The sequence below is a fragment of the Capra hircus genome, chromosome 1 (genome assembly GCF_001704415.2).
Source record: "Capra hircus breed San Clemente chromosome 1, ASM170441v1, whole genome shotgun sequence".
Lineage (NCBI taxonomy): Eukaryota > Metazoa > Chordata > Mammalia > Artiodactyla > Bovidae > Capra > Capra hircus.
Window position 1 is genome coordinate 143,254,317 of NC_030808.1, and position 19,552 is coordinate 143,273,868.

Here is a 19,552-nt window from a genome sequence, read left to right on the forward strand (position 1 = left end):
TGGATGTGTATACACTATTTCACTGATTGCAAGACTCGGTATTGCTAAAATGTCAAGTCTCCCCAAGATGAGCTGTCAATTCAACACAATCCTAACAAAAATACCAACAAGATTTTTTTTTTTTTAAGAAAGTGACAAGCTGATCCTCAAACTTGTATGGAAATGCAAAGGACTTTAGAAACAGTCAAGACAACTTTGACAAATAAGAAGAAAGTTGGAGGAGTTACATTACCTGACTTACAGATTTCTTCTAAATATGGTATTGGCATCATGATATAAAAATGAGTCCACAAAACAGAATAATAGAGCCCAAAACTACACCCTCTCATAGAAGGTCATCAGATTTTCAGCAAAGGTCCAAACACAGCCCTGCTGAGCAGGGAAAATCTTCCAGACAAATGGAGACGGATCAGCTAGGTGGTGGCTTCATGCAAAATAGAACACACACAACTTGGAGTCCTAGCTCTCAATACATATTAATTCAAATTTATCACAGACCTAAATGTGAAATGGAGAAATGCAAAAAGATAGAAGAAAACATTTTAAAAATCCATGTGACCCTCAGTTAGGCAAAAATTTCTATACCAAGAGCATGATTCATAGAAGAAAAAGAACAATAAATTAAACATCACCAAAATTAATAACTTCTGTTCTTTAAAGACGCTATTAAGAGCATGAAAAGGCAAGCAACAGACTGGGAGAAATTATCTGCAAACTAGATATGTGACAAAGGATTTGTATGCAGAATACGCAAAGAATCTCAGTGTTCAATTGAAACAACCTGATTTTCTTTTAATGGGCAAAAAGTGCGAACAGACATTTAATCAGAGAAGATATCAGGATGGGCAAATAAACACAGGAAGAGATGCTCAACATTATTAGTCATAACATAAATGCAAATTAGTAATAACTAAATACAAATTAGTAATAACATAAATGTAGTGATCTACAGTCATGATTTTAAAAGACGCTTGCTCCTTGGAAGAAAAGCTATGACCAACCTAGTCAGCATATTAAAAAGCAGAGACATTACTTTGCCGACAAAGGTCTGTCTAGTCAAAGCTATGGTTTTTTTCAGTAGTCACATATGGATGTGAGAGGTGAACCATAAAGAAGGCTGAGTGCTGAAGAATTGATGCTTTTGAACTGCGGTGTTGAAGACTCTTGAGAGTCCCTTGGACTTCAAGGAGATCAAACCAGTCAATCCTAAAGAAAATCAGTCCTGAATATTCATTGGAAGGACTGATGCTGAAGCTGAAACTCCAATACTTTGGCCACCTGATGCGAAGAACTGACTCCTTGGAAAAGACCCTGATGCTGGGGAAGACTGAAGGCAGGAGGAGAAGGGAACAACAGAGGATGATGGTTAGATGGCATCACCAACTCGATGGACATGAGTTGAGCAAGCTCTGGGAGTTGGTGATGGACAGGGAAGCCTGGTGTGCTGTAGTCCATGGGGTGGCAAAGAGTCAGACACAACTGAGCGACTCAACTGAGACTGAGTGAGGTCTGTCACCCACCACTTCCCCACCCCCAGAACATCTACAGTTAAGCAGAACGAGCACAGAGAGCACTGACAAAGGCGCACAGCCAGCGCTAGCCCTCTGCTGGGGCAGGGGAGGGGCGGGGGGAGCGTGTGCAGAACAGCGCCGCCGCTGCGCAGTGACAGCTGGGTGACTTCATTAAAACGGGCGTGCACCTACTACACAGGCCAGATGCTGTCCTTCTAGGTATGTGCCCGGGAGAAATGGAAGCCTATGTCCACGCAGAGACATGCAAGGTGTTCACGGCAGCTTTGCTCATAATAAGCCCAACCTGGGGACAGCCCACAGCTGAATAAATAAAGCAACTGCACTTTATCCACATAACAGGATACTTACTATTTAGCAATAAAAAGGAATCAACTACTAATACACAAAACATAGATGGATTTCTCAAAATAAGTATGCTGAGTGAAAAAGAGGCAAAAAAGAACACAAAATGCATGGTTCCATTTATATAAACCTGGAGAAATTAAAACTAACCTGTAACACAGAGAGAAAGTGAGTAATTTTCTAGGAAGAGGAACACAGGGGTGGGAAAGAGAGCTCCAAGGGGCAAGGGTACCTTTCAGGAGTGACAGTGATGCTCGTTACCTTGATAGTGATGATGCTTTCACCATGTATAACTTACGTCAAAACTTACCGTCTGCCTTAAACGGGTATAGTCTATTGCATGTCAATTATACCTCAAAAAGTGTTACCAAAAAATAAGCATTTACTACCAACTGAAGCTCAAAAATAGAGACTGATCTGAATTACAAAAAAAAAAAAGGGAAGTTAACTATTTTGAACACTTGAATGAAATATGTTTCTACTAAAAATATATTAAAAATTATGCTGAAAAGATGGGGGCAAAATTTTAGGTTCAATTGGAGGTAAGGGAGAAGAGGAGAAAGAGTAAATAAATTTTTTATTCTGAAGAAAATAAAAAACATTATATATACACACACATATTGATATGTATGTGTGTATATATACATATATATATATTGATATGCACGTGTATATACATACGTGTATATATAGCGGTGTGTGTGTGAGTGTGTGTACATGGACCTCCAGCACTGCAGTCTCTCAGACTTTACCCCCGCACCACTGCTTCGTGACAGGATTTCTCTACACCTGGTGTTCAGAGCCACAGACAACACACACGGTGCTGTATCCTTCACAAAGAAAGGAACAGGTTACTGCCACTTACTAGCTGTTTTATTAGGTAATTTTTCTCTGTATCACAGAATCACAACTAAATTGAAAGCAATACTTCAGAAACAGAACTAGAAATAACTGAGCACACCAGGGAGATTTCTGTAATCTAAAATCTGTTTCTTAAAAAACTGGTAACACCTTGGGATAATCCACTCTCACGTCTAATACTTTACCACTCCCTCCAGCCACAGAGGGACAGGTATACCAGCTGCACGAGGAACTGACAGGTGGACCCCTCCTTACCACTCAGAAGCCACCACAGCAAAGGGATGAATCCTGGGCTCTCACTAATGTACTTCAAGCCTTTCAGATTGATGCTCACGTTGTACAGGGACATCAGCATTAACCTGAAACGTAAAAGAGAATGGCGTTGAAATGCTGGCCCCCCACCACAGTTTCACCCTAAATGAATCTCCTAGTTCACAGGACCCTAACACATTTAGGGGAGCCCCCACACTTGAGATAGCCAATGCTTCAATCTGGAAGACAGGCATAGTAAGTAGAAGGTATGCGAAATAATACTTGTCTCTGTGAGGCTTCCTGAAAGGGGGGAACAATAATGCCATGTAATCCCACCTTTTATGAACTTACATAATTAAGAGACACAAATGAGGGCACAGGAAACCTCAAAGCCTTATTTACCTTTTATTAACCTTTTATTACCAATACTGCATTTACATACAGGCAACCCTCAATTCATAAGTATACTCTACTCTAAAGGTTCAATTCACTGTTTAAAATTTAATCCTACCTTTCAATGAATGTTACCCATGAAGTCTGGGTGGCCAGGTCAGGCCATTCAACCCTGTTTAATCTACCATATAAGGATGAAGAAAGCCACAATCCAACCATCGCTAACAACCAACAATCCTACTGACCTGGAGTTAAACAGGGTTTTACAAATGGTCTTGGGAAAGGACCACAGCTAGTAATACAGAATCAGATAAAAACTGAAAAGCTATAGGGTTGACTTCTGACAATATTGCAGAATAGAGAGAACCCCAAAACTTCATATTGCAAAGTAACAGAAAAGGCTATACAAATATTTTGCAAACTCTTGAAAATGAATGGGCTTGCAAGAAATGACGGGAGACCATCTCTTACCAGGAACTGAGTGAGAGCTCAAATTCAGGAAGGTCAGACCTAAAGACGGCTGATTCCAGAGACATGGGGCGTCAGTGTCAGCACCTCTGTGCAGAGGGACAGAAAGAATAGCCTCTGACCAACATGAAACAGGGCTTCAGAGCATAGGCCCCTTCATGAAGCCAGAAGAATGTAAACTGCCAAGCTTGGCTTGAATGCACACTTTCTGTGTGGCCTGAAAATCCACAGGTTGATAAGAAAGTAGACCTGGGAGAGGAGCTGTTTCAGCCTCTTAAAGCAAAGGGCCCTCGACTGGGTCACCAAAGAATTCCCACAAACACGGTGTAACAACTGTAAGTTCCTAATAAAAGTCACAAAACACGTGAACAATAATAAGTCCTTAAAGTAACACTACAAAGAACCAGTGACAGGCATAATTAAAAAAAAAAAATTCTCAGATACTACAAGTATCAATTGCCAAATAGAAAATAGCTGTGTTTAATAGGTTTAAATAATTCAAAAAGAAATTTAAAACGAGATCAAGGAGTTACTGGGGATTATAACCAACAAAGGCAGCTCAAAAGAGAACCAAGCAAAACACAGAAGAAAGAAAACTTTAATAATCAAACTGTAAAACTCAAGGGTAACTGACACATGGGAAAGGAAAAATACTAAACAGAAAAGAAAGCTAAAGAAATGACAGCAAACAGAACGAAGCTGGGAAAGAGGAAGCCCAGAAAGGCAGGTTCCAGGACAAGGGGAACACTAAGGCTCAAGTGCAGATTCTGCCCAGGCTGCAGCCAGCTCTGAACCGCCCACTGCACAAGGCAGACAGTAAGGAGCCCAGTGGAGAATAAGAAGAAAAGCACAGATGGAGGCACAGATCTAGCTGCTGACTGCCTTTGGGGAGCCAGAGTTGAGAAGTCAGGTGGAGTTAACTAGGTAGTTAGGACAAACATCAGTTCTCTTCAAAAAAAGGAATCAGAGCCCACAGCCTGCCTCCCGAAGTGTCTGGAGTGTGTACAACTGAACAGTTAACCCACAGGCCAGCGGGCAAAGAGAGCGAGGCATGTGTTTTGGATGCAAATTTATGGGGTGCCAAAAAAGCTTACTAATCAAAGTTTTAAAAATATATTGTAATGTAACTTTTAAAAGTTAAAACTACTGCAAAAATTCCACAATAAGCAATATATCAAAATTTTAAATCAAGATGAGATCAGTGACAGTACTGTGCCAGACCTAATGGAGCCTAAGGCAAAAGGAGAATCAGGGATTGCGATCGGCCCATTAAGAAGGGATTAATTACATAAATTATGGCATATGCATACATGCATGCCATGGAAATGTGTATTACAGTTTCCTGTTAAAATAGCTGGCTTCCCCACTCAACTTGGCTTGTCGAAAGCAAGCTTCATGGCTGATGGGTCTTTATAGATACACAGGCTGGTACGGTTCCTGGGACATGACAAGCACTCGGAAAGTTCCATATGGAAACTGAACAAGCTCCACACAATCGAGAGCCCCAGCAGGGCAGCATGCAAGACAGTCTGTCCTCTCCTCCTTCAGAATAGCAGCGCCCAGTTCTCAAATTACCATCTTCTGCCACCTCACAAGCCACACAATGAGCCAAAATTACAAATCTTTGCAAGTTTTCCTGACAACTTTTACACATATCCAAAATCTATACACTGGTAACTCATTTAATGAGTTATTAAGGGATGTTCAAATAATGTACTCATGAGGAAGATTGATTCAACACAGTATTTAGAGTTTTCTGAGCTCTCTAATCCAGAATCTCAAGAAGAGAAACGTTCAGGTCACCAGCACAGACAGCTGGAACTCCTCAGACTCCAGTGTATTTCCTACATTGCTTTCTGGCTAGAGCAGCAGGCTGAGTCACTGCAATGGCAATCCCATGGCCCACAGGGCCTAAAACTTTTCTATCTGGCCCTTTGGGGAAAGCTTGCCAAGCCCTGCTTTAAAGCCTAAAAAGAAAACAAGCCAGTCTTTCTTCTCTAGATTTTAAAAGGCTAAGTTAATATCTAGGTGGTGACTGAAGTGTGGGGCAAAACCCAGATAACACGTCTAGTTGAAATTCTTCCACTGACTGCGTTTAACTTTAAAGTGACAAAAACACAAACTGACAACTATCTCTAAAATTTCACGCTTGGTCATCATCAGCTCCATCCCAAAGAAGCTAGAATGGAGCAAACGTAACCGCCACAGCACCACTTGACCTCCTGCTACTGTCAGGACATCTCCCTGAAGACCAGAGAGAGCTCCCAGGTCACAGCACCACTTAGTAAACAACAAACCCTGAACCACTCACTGGTTCTCATGTAAATGCTTTCTGTTCCAACCTTTCTACTCCAACCAAAAGTACTGTAAATAACGTATCAAATTTCCAACCATCAGGTCAAAAGAGACTTTCCCTTCAATTCACTTCTCTGGTTGGTGGTGTTCAGTCGCTCAGTCATGTCTGACTCTTTGCAACCCAATGGACACCAGGCCTCCCTGTCCTTCACTATCTCCTGGAATTTGCTCAAATTCATGTCCACCGAGTAGATGATACCATCTAACCATCTCGTCCTCTGTCACCCCCTTCTCCTCCTGCCCTCAATCTTTCCCAGCATCAGAATCTTTTCCAATGAGTCAGCTCTTCACATCAGGTGGCCAAAGTATTGGAGCTTCAGTTTCAGTTCTTCCAATGAATATTCAAGGTTGATTTCCTTTAAGATTGACCAGTTTGATCTCCTTGCAGTCCAAGGGACTCTCAAGAGTCCTCTCCAGCACCACAGTTCAAAAGCATCAGTTCTCCAGTGCTCAGCGTTCTTTATGGTCCAGCTCTCACATCCATACATGACTCCTGGAAAAACCATAGCTTTGACTATACAGACTTTTATTAGTAAAGTGATGTCTCTGCTTTTTAATACACTCTCTAGGTTTACCACAGTTTTTCTTCCAAGGAGCAAGTGTCTTTTAATTTCATGGCTGCAGTCACTATCCACAGTGATTTTGGAGCCCCAGAAAATAAAGTCTGTCATTGTTTCCACTGTTTCCCCATCTATCTGTCATGAAGAGATGCAACTGGATGCCATGATCTTACTCTTCTGGTACTTCAGTATTAAAAGGAAATGTAGTTTCCCAAAGTACTGTAATACTGGGAGTCATTTTTCTTCCAATGACAAAAAAAAGTAGGCAAATTCTGTTTTCTCCCATGAACCTAAGCAGAAGATAGGTTACAAATTTCCTTGTCTCCAAAGTCTCGAGATTGAGACACATCCCCCATTGATAGTGAAAGGACTGAAAGTAAAGCTAAGATAAAGGATGAGTAAACCTGCATACTACAAAAGCAACTCTTCTCCAGTGAAAAGGCCCTCTCTCCATCTGAAGCAGCAGGCCCACACCAGTGAGCTACACAGGCTGTCCCAGGAAGAGGCCCGCGAGCCCTCCAGACAGTCTGCCGTCCAAGGCTGAGTCACCAGAAGTCAAGGTGATGCAACTGAACTACCTTATTCTTCATTGTAAAAGAAATAGTAACCTGTAACCTGGAAGCAACAAAGAACACACACACCCAGGATTTCCAAACAAACCAGCCTTAAAAACAAACCAGAAGGCATGACACATCAGTCATCCAAAACTGACTAAAATCTAAAGTAGCCAAATTAGCACCATCAAATAATTCTAAGGATCAAAGACCAATAAACTTCTTAGAAAAGGCTGCATATGTTACATGAGAAAGAAGTAACTGGCAGAGCAGTACAATCAGACACTTCAGACTGAATGACAGACAGAAACTCATAGTTGGAGGCCGATCGGTTTTTAAACAGGAACATAGTGACTGATTAGTGACACGCTGGTTTGACTTGGTGCCCCACTTCAGTCAGGCTGAGCCTAAAAATTTTGTTGTTCAGTAGCTCAGTCAAGTCTGACTCTGTGACCCCATAGTCTGCAGCACACTGGGCTTCCCTGTCCTTCACCATCTCCCAGAGTTTGCTCAAACTCATGTCCTTTGAGGCGATGATGCCATCCAACCACCTCTTCCTCTGTCGCCCCCTTCTCCCCCTGCCCTCAATCTTTCTCAGCATCAGGGTCTTTTCCAATGAGTCAGCTCCTCCCATCAGGCAGCCAAAGTATCGGAGCTTCAGTTTCAGCATCAGTCCTTCCAGTGAATATTCAGTGTTGATTTCCTTTAGGTATTTTTACTCAAGTACCTGCAGAGTATATCATGAGAAACGCTGGGCTGGAAGAAGCACAACCTGGAATCAAGATTTCCAGGAGAAATATCAATATCTCAGATATGCAGATGATACCACCCTTATGGCAGAAAGTGAAGGAAAACTAAAGAGCCTCTTGATGAAAGTGAAAAAGGAGAGTGAGAAAGTTGGCTTAAAGCTCAACATTCAGAAAACTAAGATCATGGCATCTGGTCCCATCACTTCATGGCAAACAGATGGGGAAACAGTGGTAGACTTTATTTTTCTGGGCTCCAACATCACTGCAGATGGTGACTGTGGCAGTGAAATTAAAAGATGCTTACTCCTTGGAAGGAAAGTTATGACCAACCTAGATAGCATATTGAAAAGCAGAGATGTTACTTTGCCAACAAAAGTCTGTCTAGTCAAGGCTATGCCTTTTCTAGTGGTCATGTACGCATGAGAGAGTTGGACAATGAAGAAGGCTGAATGCCGAAGAATTGATGCTTTTGAACTGTGGTGTTAGAGAAGACTCTTGAGAGTCCCTTGGACTGCAAGGAGATTCAACCAGTCCATCCTAAAGGAGATCAGTCCTAGGTGTTCATTGGTGGGACTGATTTCAAAGCTGAAACTCCAATCCTTTGGCCACCTGATGCAAAGAGCTGACTCATTTGAAAAGACCCTGATGCTGGGAAAGTCTGAGGGCAGGAGGAGAAGGGGATGACAGGAAAAGAGAGGGTTGGACGGCATCACCAACTCAATGGAAATGGATTTGGGTGGACTCCGGGAGTTGGTGATGGACAGAGAAGCCTGGTGTGCTGCAGTTCATGGGGTCACAAAGAGTCAGACATGACTGAGTGACTGAACTGAATTGAACTATGTAACACAGAACCCACAGAAAAAGAACGACACCCACCTCCCTGGTTAAAAAAGCAAATCCCCTTAGTGAACTCCATCTGAACTCGGACTTCGGAGAGGTGGGACCACTATCCTCACCTGATGTGGGAGCGAGGTGTGAATCTCCACAGACCTTGACAACATACATGTGGACCCCACCAATCCTGCTCTCTGCATCTGCACCAGCAGCAGCCGACTGCTTTGATGGTCCCCACCACCATGAGAAGTTTGGCTGGGTTGGTCTGTAAGTCTCAAATAAATTTTCACAGCTGTGTCCCTGCATACTGTCACAATCTGTTTATCTATTCTCTAGCTGACAGAGGTTTCATTACTTTGCTACTGTGTGCTGTGATGATTCTACACACCTGTCGTGGGGTTTATGGGCCGCACTTTCGCTGGAGTAGGTATGGAGTAGTGGATTATCCGTCCCGGGCACATGCACATACAGCTAACAGGTTCAGCCCCACCGTTTCATCTCCCTCCCACCCACAGAGTAGACAGGACTCATGTCCTCCCCAAAGCTCAGAATTGCTAGACTCAGGCTGCCTTCACTGAGATGGAATGAAATGGCATCTCATCATGGTTATGATTCGCTCTGGGGCTGAGGTCAAGGATTTGCTCCACGGTCATGAAGTTCAGCATGTCCTCTGTGAGGGACTGACCACCTCTTCTACCCCAAAGTGCACTGTTATTTACCTTTTTCTTACTGAGAAAGCCAAATACAGGCTTGTTTCTTTTTCAGTAAGTGTTTGTCTATTTATTTTTGGCGCTGATGGGTCTTCATTACTGCATGGACTCTTCTCTAGTCGCAATGACTGGAGGCTACTCTCTAGTTGCGGTGCGCAGGCTTCTCAATGTGGCGGCCTCTCCTGCTGCAGAGCACAGGCCTTAGGGCGCACAGGCCTCAGCAACTGCAGCTCACGGGCTCAGCAGTGGTGGCTCCTGGGCACTCACGGGCTCAGCAGTGGTGGCTCCTGGGCACTCACGGGCTCAGCTATGGAGCACGGGCTTAGTTGCTTTGGGGTATGCAGGATCTTCCCTGATCAGGGATCGAACACAAGTCTTCTGAACGGGCAAGCAAATTCTTTACCACTGAGCCACCAGGGAAGCCCTGCTTGTTTCTTTAATATACACAGAATGATCAAACTTGATAGGCTAAAACCCTAAAAATGCCTTTCAAAAGAACTGAGGTTACACCCAGCATTGGTTACCAGGCTCAAATGCAGTACTCAACAAACAGTAAACATTTTATGGCTGAAAGCTCTGCTGCCTAGAAAATAATATATATTAGTTCCAGACCCGAAATGTTGGAGATAAACTTTTCAGAAGTTGGTTAACCTTTGTTAATATCTGGAAATGCTGATGACTCCAAATTAAGGAGTTTTAATATATTTAAGTTTTGTCTTTAAAACGTACCTTCCTCTTCAAAACATTTAACTATTAACCAACATCATGATAAATTATTTATAATGTCCTTAATGATGACTTTTCCACCATCCCATATTACTAAAGTTTTGACTAGAAAACCATTTAGAAACCTGATCATGTTTGAAGATTTCTTTTCAGTTGGCATCAAGCCACTCCGAAGTGAAGAGGTTTCAGGCCACCCGAATGCACAGTAACACACTGTATAACTTCTAACAATAAACAAGTACGATCATAACCCAGAAAGTGAGTATTTGCCTCTCATTTGCTCATTCAGCAACACTCACTGAGCACCTCTGTGTACCAGGCCTTGAGGACACACAGCCTGTGCTGTCCAGAAGCTTACAGTGAACGGAAGACGATGACAAAGCACTGAACACACCCTGACGTGTGTGCTCAGAGCTCCCTCACTAAAGCTCAGTGCCCTAAACTCAGTTCTAAAATATCTCTACTGTTTTAAGACATTTTACGGAAAAGCCTCCAGAATCACCTTCCAAGAAGTACAGTCTGCATTCTGATTATCCCAGGTCAGTCCTTTCCCATTTGGAGGCTGGGCGTCTACAGGCAAAGTCAGCCCGTCGGTCCTGATGGTGAGTCCTCACTGACTGAGGCTCCGATCTGCGGGGCTGGCACAGCCACTTGGAGCTGCCCCTACTCGACATGCAGTAGGACCGTTCTGGTCACATAGCATGGGTCTTCCTGCAGCGCTCACAAGCTGGTTCTGCACCACAGGACCTGACAGACGTCCCAAGTGGGGCTTCTCCCTCACTAAACTGTTGGTAACAACTGGGCAGCCCGCAGCTGGGGGTATAAACCAACAGTAACTGCAAGCAGGGGGAGGAAGCACCCCACCCCCAGAGGAATTTCTCTAAAGCCCACTCTGCAGAGCTGCTGCCCTTCCTGACCTCACATGCTGTACGCTCAGGGGCCCCTGCATGGTGAAGCACGCTGTGTCAGTGACCAATGCTGCTACAGAGTAAACCTACTTCATGGAGCCGAACCCCAGGTCCAGTGGTGGGCGGGGGGAGGGTGTGCATACCTTATGGAGAACTAAGCAGTGGCTGAATTATGGAGAACCCATCCCTGCCACTGCCCTCCAGCTCACCCCCCAGGACTTCCCTTTCTCCATCTTCCTGCTCATCCCCCAGTGGCCCCCTCTCCCCAGCGGGGACTTTACCCAACCCATTCAATGACACTCTCAGCAGGTCTGGCTCCCACACTGACCCTAAGAAGCAAAGAGAACAAGAGCTCAGAAAGCTTCCTGTGGCTTGTGTCAACACGACTGGTAAATCATAATAAAGTTTGGGTAATAAGAAAATTGTGTATATAAGACTCCAGGAAGAGTTTAAAAGGCTGGAAGTAACCCTAATTCCTAAAATCCAGATCTCCGATGTGAAACACAAAACGAGTTTCTCCAGCTCTTACTGAGCATCAAGGAGAATGCCAGCACCAGTGTCACGTGACTCCAGTGGGAAAACAAGACACAACCAGGAGTCTCTGAGGGTCTGTCCACCGTGACAGACCCAGGGCCAGCACGACACCTGGGGGCCCTCAGCAATCCCAAGCCCAGGGCACAACCCTGAACGCAACAGCCCAGACTCTGCCTGTGCTGGGCACTCTGCGTCCAGGCTGATGCCCCATGGCTGGAGATGGAAGGGTAAGGGCTGATGCTGGTGAGGATGGGGAAATTCCAGGCACTTCACACCCTGAGGGCTGGCTGCATGAGGAAGAGGTGGGCAGGATCTGTCCCCCACCCAGTGGCTCATCACCACCTGCCAGAACTCACTTCCCCAGCCTCGGCAGACAGAGTCTGGCCTCGGGCCGGCCTGGGGCTGCCCACAGTCCTATCAAGTGGCCACATGGTGCAGACGCCAAACAGGCTGATGAGGATGTAAAACTTATCAACAGAGAACATAGTCCTGGTTGGTGTAGCAAGAAGGTTATCCCCTTGGAGGTACAGACGCCGAGGCTTAAACGATACAGCCAACAGCAACCCTGGACCCTGCCGCACAAGCACCTGGAGAAGCCCCAGGGCCCACTGGTGTCCAACCACCAGATGTCGTCGGAAGTTTCTAGACTTGGAGAGTTTAACAAGGGTCTTCCAAAAATAAAGGCAGATAAACTGGAGCTAGTGAGAAATTAAATGGCCTGAGAGGACATAACATTGAAAGAACTCACGGAGGCCAAGTCACAACAACGTCCCATTTGTCACCAAAGAGGGGGCCCTGGGGAGAGTCAAGTCTGTTATATGGCCACTGACCCCCAGGGCCCATGGGGACTTCAAGAGAAGCAAAAGGAACACAGTGCCATGAACCAGCCCTTCATCTCAGGAAGATGCGCCATGTCATGGAAAATTCAAAGCCACCCAGGTCCTAGCAGAGCTGGCCAATACAAACCCCAGGGTCCTATGGACAGTGGTCAGAGCACAGCTGGGAGAACGCAGGCTGAGAAGGAGCCAGTGGGGAGGGAGAACTCGGAGATGCCAAAGCAAGAGACGACAACTAACTGAGCAAAGTCCCAGAGAGCAACTAAGCAAAAGGACAGCTAGTGAAAGCCCCCTAATCTCACAAGGCCACATGAGAGAACTGCTGGTGAGGCGGGTAAAGAGTGAGGCAGCAAGGTGGGTAAGCATAGGCCACGACCCTCAGTTTTCCCTGGGGAATAGGCAGGAAAGCACCTGCTGGGACCCCCACACCTGTGCTGCAGAGAAATAAAGGACAGATGAGGGCTGCACGGGGCTCAGGACCAGGGGAGGGTGAACTGATGCATGACTGCATCTGGAAACCTCCTCCAGCACCACGGCAACCAGGAAGGGAGCAGGTGACAGCTGGTCGAAGGTCAGTGCTCAGGAGATGGCGGGGAGGGGCCTGGGGCTGCTGACAGAGCAAGGGAAACCCTGACACGCCTCACTAGCAGATCCAAGTGAGCCAGGCGGCCAACAGAGTGACTGGAGGAGAGAGGCAGTGCGGAGCGGGAGTCTCGGCAAGGTTTGGAGGCAACAGGAGGAAGGAGCTGAACGCGACAGCAGTACGTGTCTGAGGACCGAGACGGAGCTGCCCACCTCGTAGGCTGACAATGCGCACGAGGACAAAGTCCAGGACCCTCTGCACGCTGTTATAACAACGAACGTGGGTCATGACATATCTGCCCAAATCCACACATGGACCACAGCTGCACGTACGCTATGGTCTCTGGGCAATTACGACGCATCAAAGCAGGTTCAGCCTTGGTAAAAAAAAAAATTCTCGTGAGTCATGTTGATAATTGGGAGAGCCGTGCATGGGGAGCAGGGGTAGAGGTTTATGGGGAAGTGTATATTCCTCTCAATCTTGTTGTGAAAGTAAAAACTTGCTGTAAATAATTTTTTTTAATCCCCATCTCTGGCTCTGAGGTACCCAAGCTGCTGAAAAGGAGCAGCCTTTGATCACAAACGTGGAAAGGAAAGTAAAATCTCCAAGAAAAAGGCAAGATGCAGTCAAGTCGAGGAGAGGTCACAAAGCAAAGGAAGCGCTTGCGGAACGAGAGGTCCTAGTTCAGAGCACTCGGGGCTGGACTTCAACAGGGATGCAGGACGAGGGTGACAGTGTGCATATCAGGAGGCAGCTGGAGACAGCCAAGCGGGGGACCTGCTTCAGGGACCCCAAGAGGGCTCGAGGCTGACAGCTGCTCACACTGCGCTCAGGAGTCAGAAGGAAGCCTGTCAAGTAAGCAAGCAAACGTCTCTGCAGGCGGTCCTCCCACCTCCCGCTGCGGTGGACAGGAACCCATCAGGACAAAGAGGCAGAGGGCTCCATGCCAGATACAGAGAGGCGAGAAGAGCCCCAGGCGCCACACCACGCCACAGCAACTGGAGCAGGGGTTTGGCTGGCCCCGCAAACGCTGACCATGTATAGACACAGAAGCAAGAGACAGCAGAATGACAGACAACAAATCATAAAGAAAAAGACAACCCAACAGAAAATGGGCAACAGGCATTCATGGAAAAAAACTCATGCTATGGACATGTGAAGAGAATCGCACCCTCCCTGGTAAGTTAAACCTAAAGACAGAAACAGAGATAACATGAGTGTTCTTTACAGGAACAGAACCATGAAGAACTGATGAGGGAGTGGAAGACAGAGCTCTGTGTGTGTGCGTGCAACTGTGCACTCTGGTGACCCATGTGGCGGCGCTTCATAAAACTGAATGTGCATGTCCTTTATCTCAAACACTGCACTTCTGGGAAAACTCTTCAAAGAACTCTCACACAAGTTAGCAAGGACATGTTTGCCAAAGATTTTCACTTTAACATTACATTTGTAGAGTTAAACATGAAAATAACATACATGTCCATCCATAGTGAGAACATAATTCAAATGTTACATTTCCTTTGATGCAAAATACTTACAAGGGTAAGATCCACATACAACTTATAAAAATACACACACCACGAGGTAAGTTACATGTCACGTTATACTACATGTACTGCTCACGTACATACACATACTTAGATGGACCTGAGAGCTTTGCTCCAGAGAAGACCGAGTCAACACACCCGCCCTCTCACTGTCTCTGATGCAGCTATAAACTCTGGACAGAATACAAGGAGCAGCTAGGTTAGGCCCCAGAAAAGAAAACAGAAGCAGGTGGATTGTGAAGAAGACCACAACTGGTAAGAACCACCAAACCAGCAGTTCACCACTCAGCCCCCAAGCCCAGGGTGGCCCTGACCCACGCGGAGCATGCCAGGAGAAGCCCAGGGCTCAGGCTCGAGGAGATGAGGGGGAGCACGACCAGGCAGGCAGTGGGAGCCCTCGGGTAACTCAGACTCTGTGGGAAGGGAATCGTCCTCACCGCCCAAAGGAACTGGGATCCTCTGCACTCCAGCACTTGCCCTGGGTGTGGGCACAGTGCAGGAACCTGACACCTCAGGACACAGAGAACCAGCCTTCTGGGGGAAGGACTAAAGAGGGGGTCCTGGGAACAAACAAGCACCAAGACATCATGGAGAGTTAGGAGCTCAGGAATGTGACCACACGAGGTCGCCTATAGACTCCAGGCCTCATCCCAGCTATGCATGTGTGGATCTGATCATAAGCAGCACGTACTAGACTCTGAGAACTAAAATATCACATCATCCGGGTCTCGGACAGGGACACACATGAGGGGCAGACCCAACAGCACTGCCAAAGCTTCTTAAAAGTGGGACTGATGGGAGTGGTTGGGATTTGGTGGTCTAGCAGCCAGGGCTCAGCACTTTCACTGCCATGGCCCAGGTTCAATCCCTGGTCAGGGAACTGTGATCCTGCAAGCCACATAATGTGGCTAAAACCACAACAACAACAAAAAAATGGAACTGACATGGAAGTCATAAACAGAGAAGGCTGGTCAGAACTTGTGAGCTGACCCCAATCAGGCTGGCTGCCTGCTGAAACAAAACATCAACATTTCCCATAAGATTTAAGCAAGACTCAGAACCTCAAAACATAATATCCAAATGTCCAGGATACAATCCAAAAATTACTCAGCCTATAAAGAAATAGGAAAAGTCCTAACTCAGTGGAACAAGAGAATCAAAACATACCAAAGCCAAGACGACACAGATATGAAAAGTATCTGACAAAGCCTTAAAGAAGGTATTATTTAAAGTGCTCCAAGAAGTAAAAGCAAACACCCGAAATAAACGGTGCAGCAGCAGAATCCGAAAATGGACCAAGGTTTCCTATCCTAACCCCTGCGGCCGACACGTAACACCCTGGTCATGTTAAGCCGGGCTTCCCTGTGTCTCAACAGTAAAGAACCTGCCTGCCAGTGCAGGAGACGGGGCTTCAATCCCTGGGTCACGAAGATTCCCTGGAAAAAGAAATGGCAACCCACTCCAGTATTCTTGCCTGGGAAATCCCATGGACAGAGGAGCCTGGCAGACTCCACAAAAGAGTCAGACATGACTTAGCAACTAAACCACAACAACAACGTGTTAAGTTACCTGGTCCAGGCAGTGAGACTCGGCAGATACAACTGAGGTCACTGATCAGCTGGCTCTGAGTTAATCAAAAAGGAGTTTATTCAGCTATGCCAAATGTAAACCTATGACCCCATTGAAAGAAGAGTGTTTTCTCTGGCTGGTAGAAGAGGAAATCGAAGAAGTTTCAAAGTATAAGAAAGATTCAGGGAGTTGCTGTGATCTGAAGATGGGGTGGGGGTCAGGTGATAAGGAATTCAATCACCCCTGGAAGCTAAACGTGGCCCCACCTGACAGCCAGCAAGGAGGCAAGGACCAGACTCCTGTGAACACAAGGAACTGGGTTCCTCCAGCAACCTGAATCGGAGAAGGCAATGCCACCCCACTCCAGTATTCTTGCCTGGAAAATCCCATGGACGGAGGAGCCCGGTGGGCTGCAGTCCATGGGGTCGCAAAGAGTTGGATACGACAGAGCGACTTCACTTTCACTTTTCACTTTCATGCAATGGAGAAGGAAATGGCAACACACTCCAGTGTTTTTTGCTGGAGAATCCCAGGGATGGCAGAGCCTGGTGGGCTGCCGGCTATGGGATCGCACAGAGTCAGACACGACTGACGCGACTTAGCAGCAGCAGCAGCAGCAGCAGCAGCAGCAGCAACCTGAATGCATGTGGAAGCAGACTTCCACCCAGAACCTCTAGAAAGAGACCCAACTGGACCATCCCTGATTTGGGCCTCGTGAGGCCTTACTGGGATACCAAGCAAGCCAACTCAAACCTCTGACCTACAGACCCTGACGGAGGTGTTGTTTCAACCACTCAGTGCGTAGTAGCTTGTTACACAGAAGTGGAAAGTGAGTCCAGGTTCTGGCCCCTGGAAATGGGGTGCTGCCACAGCCATCACCTAGTCTAAAGTTCACCCGTGACAGCATCTGGGACTTACTAATTGCCCTGAGGTGGGAAGATTCCTTTTGCTTGTATTATTTTTCTAAAACAGTATCAAATAGAGAGTGTATCCCTTAATTCTCCAGGAAATTTGTTTCTTCTATTTTTTAGAGCTATAGCTAAATTAACTGTTTGCTTGAAAAAGAGGCCCAATCAGCAAATTCTAACTCATATGCAAATAAACGTGAACTTTTCAATACTAGCCACCGTACACTTTGAGTTTGGTACACTGTCCGGGCTTCAGGTCCCCTAGAAGCTGCAGTATGGTATCCAGGAGCACTCGACTCGAGTTAACCAGGAATTCACGGCCACTGGCTATGGCAGCTACATCTGCAACAGAAAGAGGACACAAAGTGTCAAAATCACCGCTATTTCAAAACCTAGAGAAGTCTGTCCAAGACAGAGGAGTGTTGCTGTCTTTCTTCTAACATACCTAGTGAACACAGAATAGTTAGCCACAGAGCCAGCAGCCAGAACAGGGTAACTGGGAAGCATGGCAGTTACTAAGAAGGTGAGCAATGCTCACTGTGATTAGCAAAGGGCTGGGTAGTGGCACAGAGCACTGGGTCTACATACAGCTGCAGTCTGGCCACAGCACAGCAAGTGAACACCAGGCTCCAGAATACTGGATAAATAGCTATGAGTGGTTGCGGTCCAAACAGAGGGTAGGGGCTGATGACTTTATCTGGGACCAAGGACACTAAAATACACTTTCAACCCTAGGGGTGAAATCCTGATGACTTTAAACTAGAATACCAAACTGAAATCATGAGGTCAAGAGAGACCAGGAAAAAACTGATTACAAGAAAATTTTTTTGTATAAATTGTACATACCATTGTGGGTCAGCAAGTGTCACCTTTCTTCATGCTTGAGGTCCCACAGAACCAAGAAGGAAACCAGACCAAGTCATCACCCTGCCTCCCCAGGGACACTGTGGAGCTAACACTGGCTCCGTCACACTCCCAGATACCTACAAGGACACGTCAGTAATCCAGAATATTTATGTATGTGCCGGTATGATTTTTCCTTGGCTAGGTCTAACAATAAAGCATGATTCAGAGCGACTGAAATTCCTAACCCACATGAGCCGGTCTGGCTGGAGGAGACAGGGCAGCAGCACCCGCAGGCTTCTTCTGGCCTCACCGATGCACTTCCAGTTAAGCGTGGTGTTCACTGGATGGTTCTGGCAAGACCCTCTACAAGTTTAAGGAACTGTTCTTCTATTTTTCATTTGCTAATAACTATCAACAATGGAGTATAAATTCTATCACTGACTTGCTCTGTCTTTGACTAACTGTAATCTAATAGCAGAATATAAATTTCATCTATGCTAGCAGGCCAACCCTATGGAACCAGATCCTGGACATTCCTGATCAAACGAGAATATTGTTCCCATTTCTGCTTGGTATTCCAGCAATTTTTGCCTCATAATTGCCTCATGCTATTTAATTTGGAATATAATTTCATGACAGCGATAACTTTACTGAAGACAGGACCCTTCACTGATACAAATGTAATCTTATTTGTTCAATGAATTTGAACCTGATGACTATATTTTCTATCACAGGAAACACTCTAGATTTACCAAAGAAATACCTGGGGGGAAATGAAGCATTGGGCATCATAAACTCAAAGTCATTTTAAGTAAGTTTTTGGAGATGACATTCTTCATGTTAAAAAAGGAAACACACATTCTAGCTGCCTACTTTAGTAGTTTCCAGAGATGGCTTGCCAACAAACCATGCCTCTGGTCTGCAGGCCTTGTGTTGTTCCTGACTTGTGTATGAACCAGAACGCAACCCACCTGCTGCACGACTTTCAAGGCAAGACACAAAGAACCTGGCAGCTTGCCAGTTGCTCTAGGAGCCCTGATTGCTAGGAAAGAAATCTGACTCTTGCTGAAATGCAACTATGTTCAAGTATACCATGGAGAGGCCCGAGACTCCACAAGGAGAGGCGGAGTCCTGCTCACCCCCAGCTATTCTACCCACAGCAATGTGAGTCAGCCTAGCTGAGGTCCCAGTCAGGGCAGAGCAGCAGCAGACCCTCCCTGCCAAGTCCAGAGCAAACTGCAAGTTCTCGAGAGAAATAAATGACTGCTATTGTTTAATGACAAGGTTTGGGGGCAGTTGGTTACACAGCAATAGATAACAGAAACATCACTAACATGTCACTGAAGAAAAAAGTTACAGAGCAAAACGTACACTGTACCAGAGCAAACACCACCACCCAACAAGACACAGCAACTTTACTGGTGAGTGAGGTTCCTTCCCACGTATCCAGTATTGTAAGGATGAAGGCCAATCTTCCCTTTCACT

General features: G+C 45.9%; 1 protein-coding gene across 1 annotated transcript in view; it reads right to left on the bottom strand.

The window, feature by feature from the left end:
- Positions 1-19,552, bottom strand: part of HSF2BP (heat shock transcription factor 2 binding protein) — an 85,174-nt gene that overhangs the window by 30,671 nt on the left and 34,951 nt on the right. Inside the window, exons 7-8 of the mRNA XM_005675652.2 lie at positions 17,446-17,563; positions 2,991-3,094 (exon numbers count right to left, since the gene is read on the bottom strand). Of these exons, the coding sequence (XP_005675709.1) occupies positions 2,991-3,094; positions 17,446-17,563 (222 nt within the window). The remainder of the gene's footprint in view (positions 1-2,990; positions 3,095-17,445; positions 17,564-19,552) is intronic.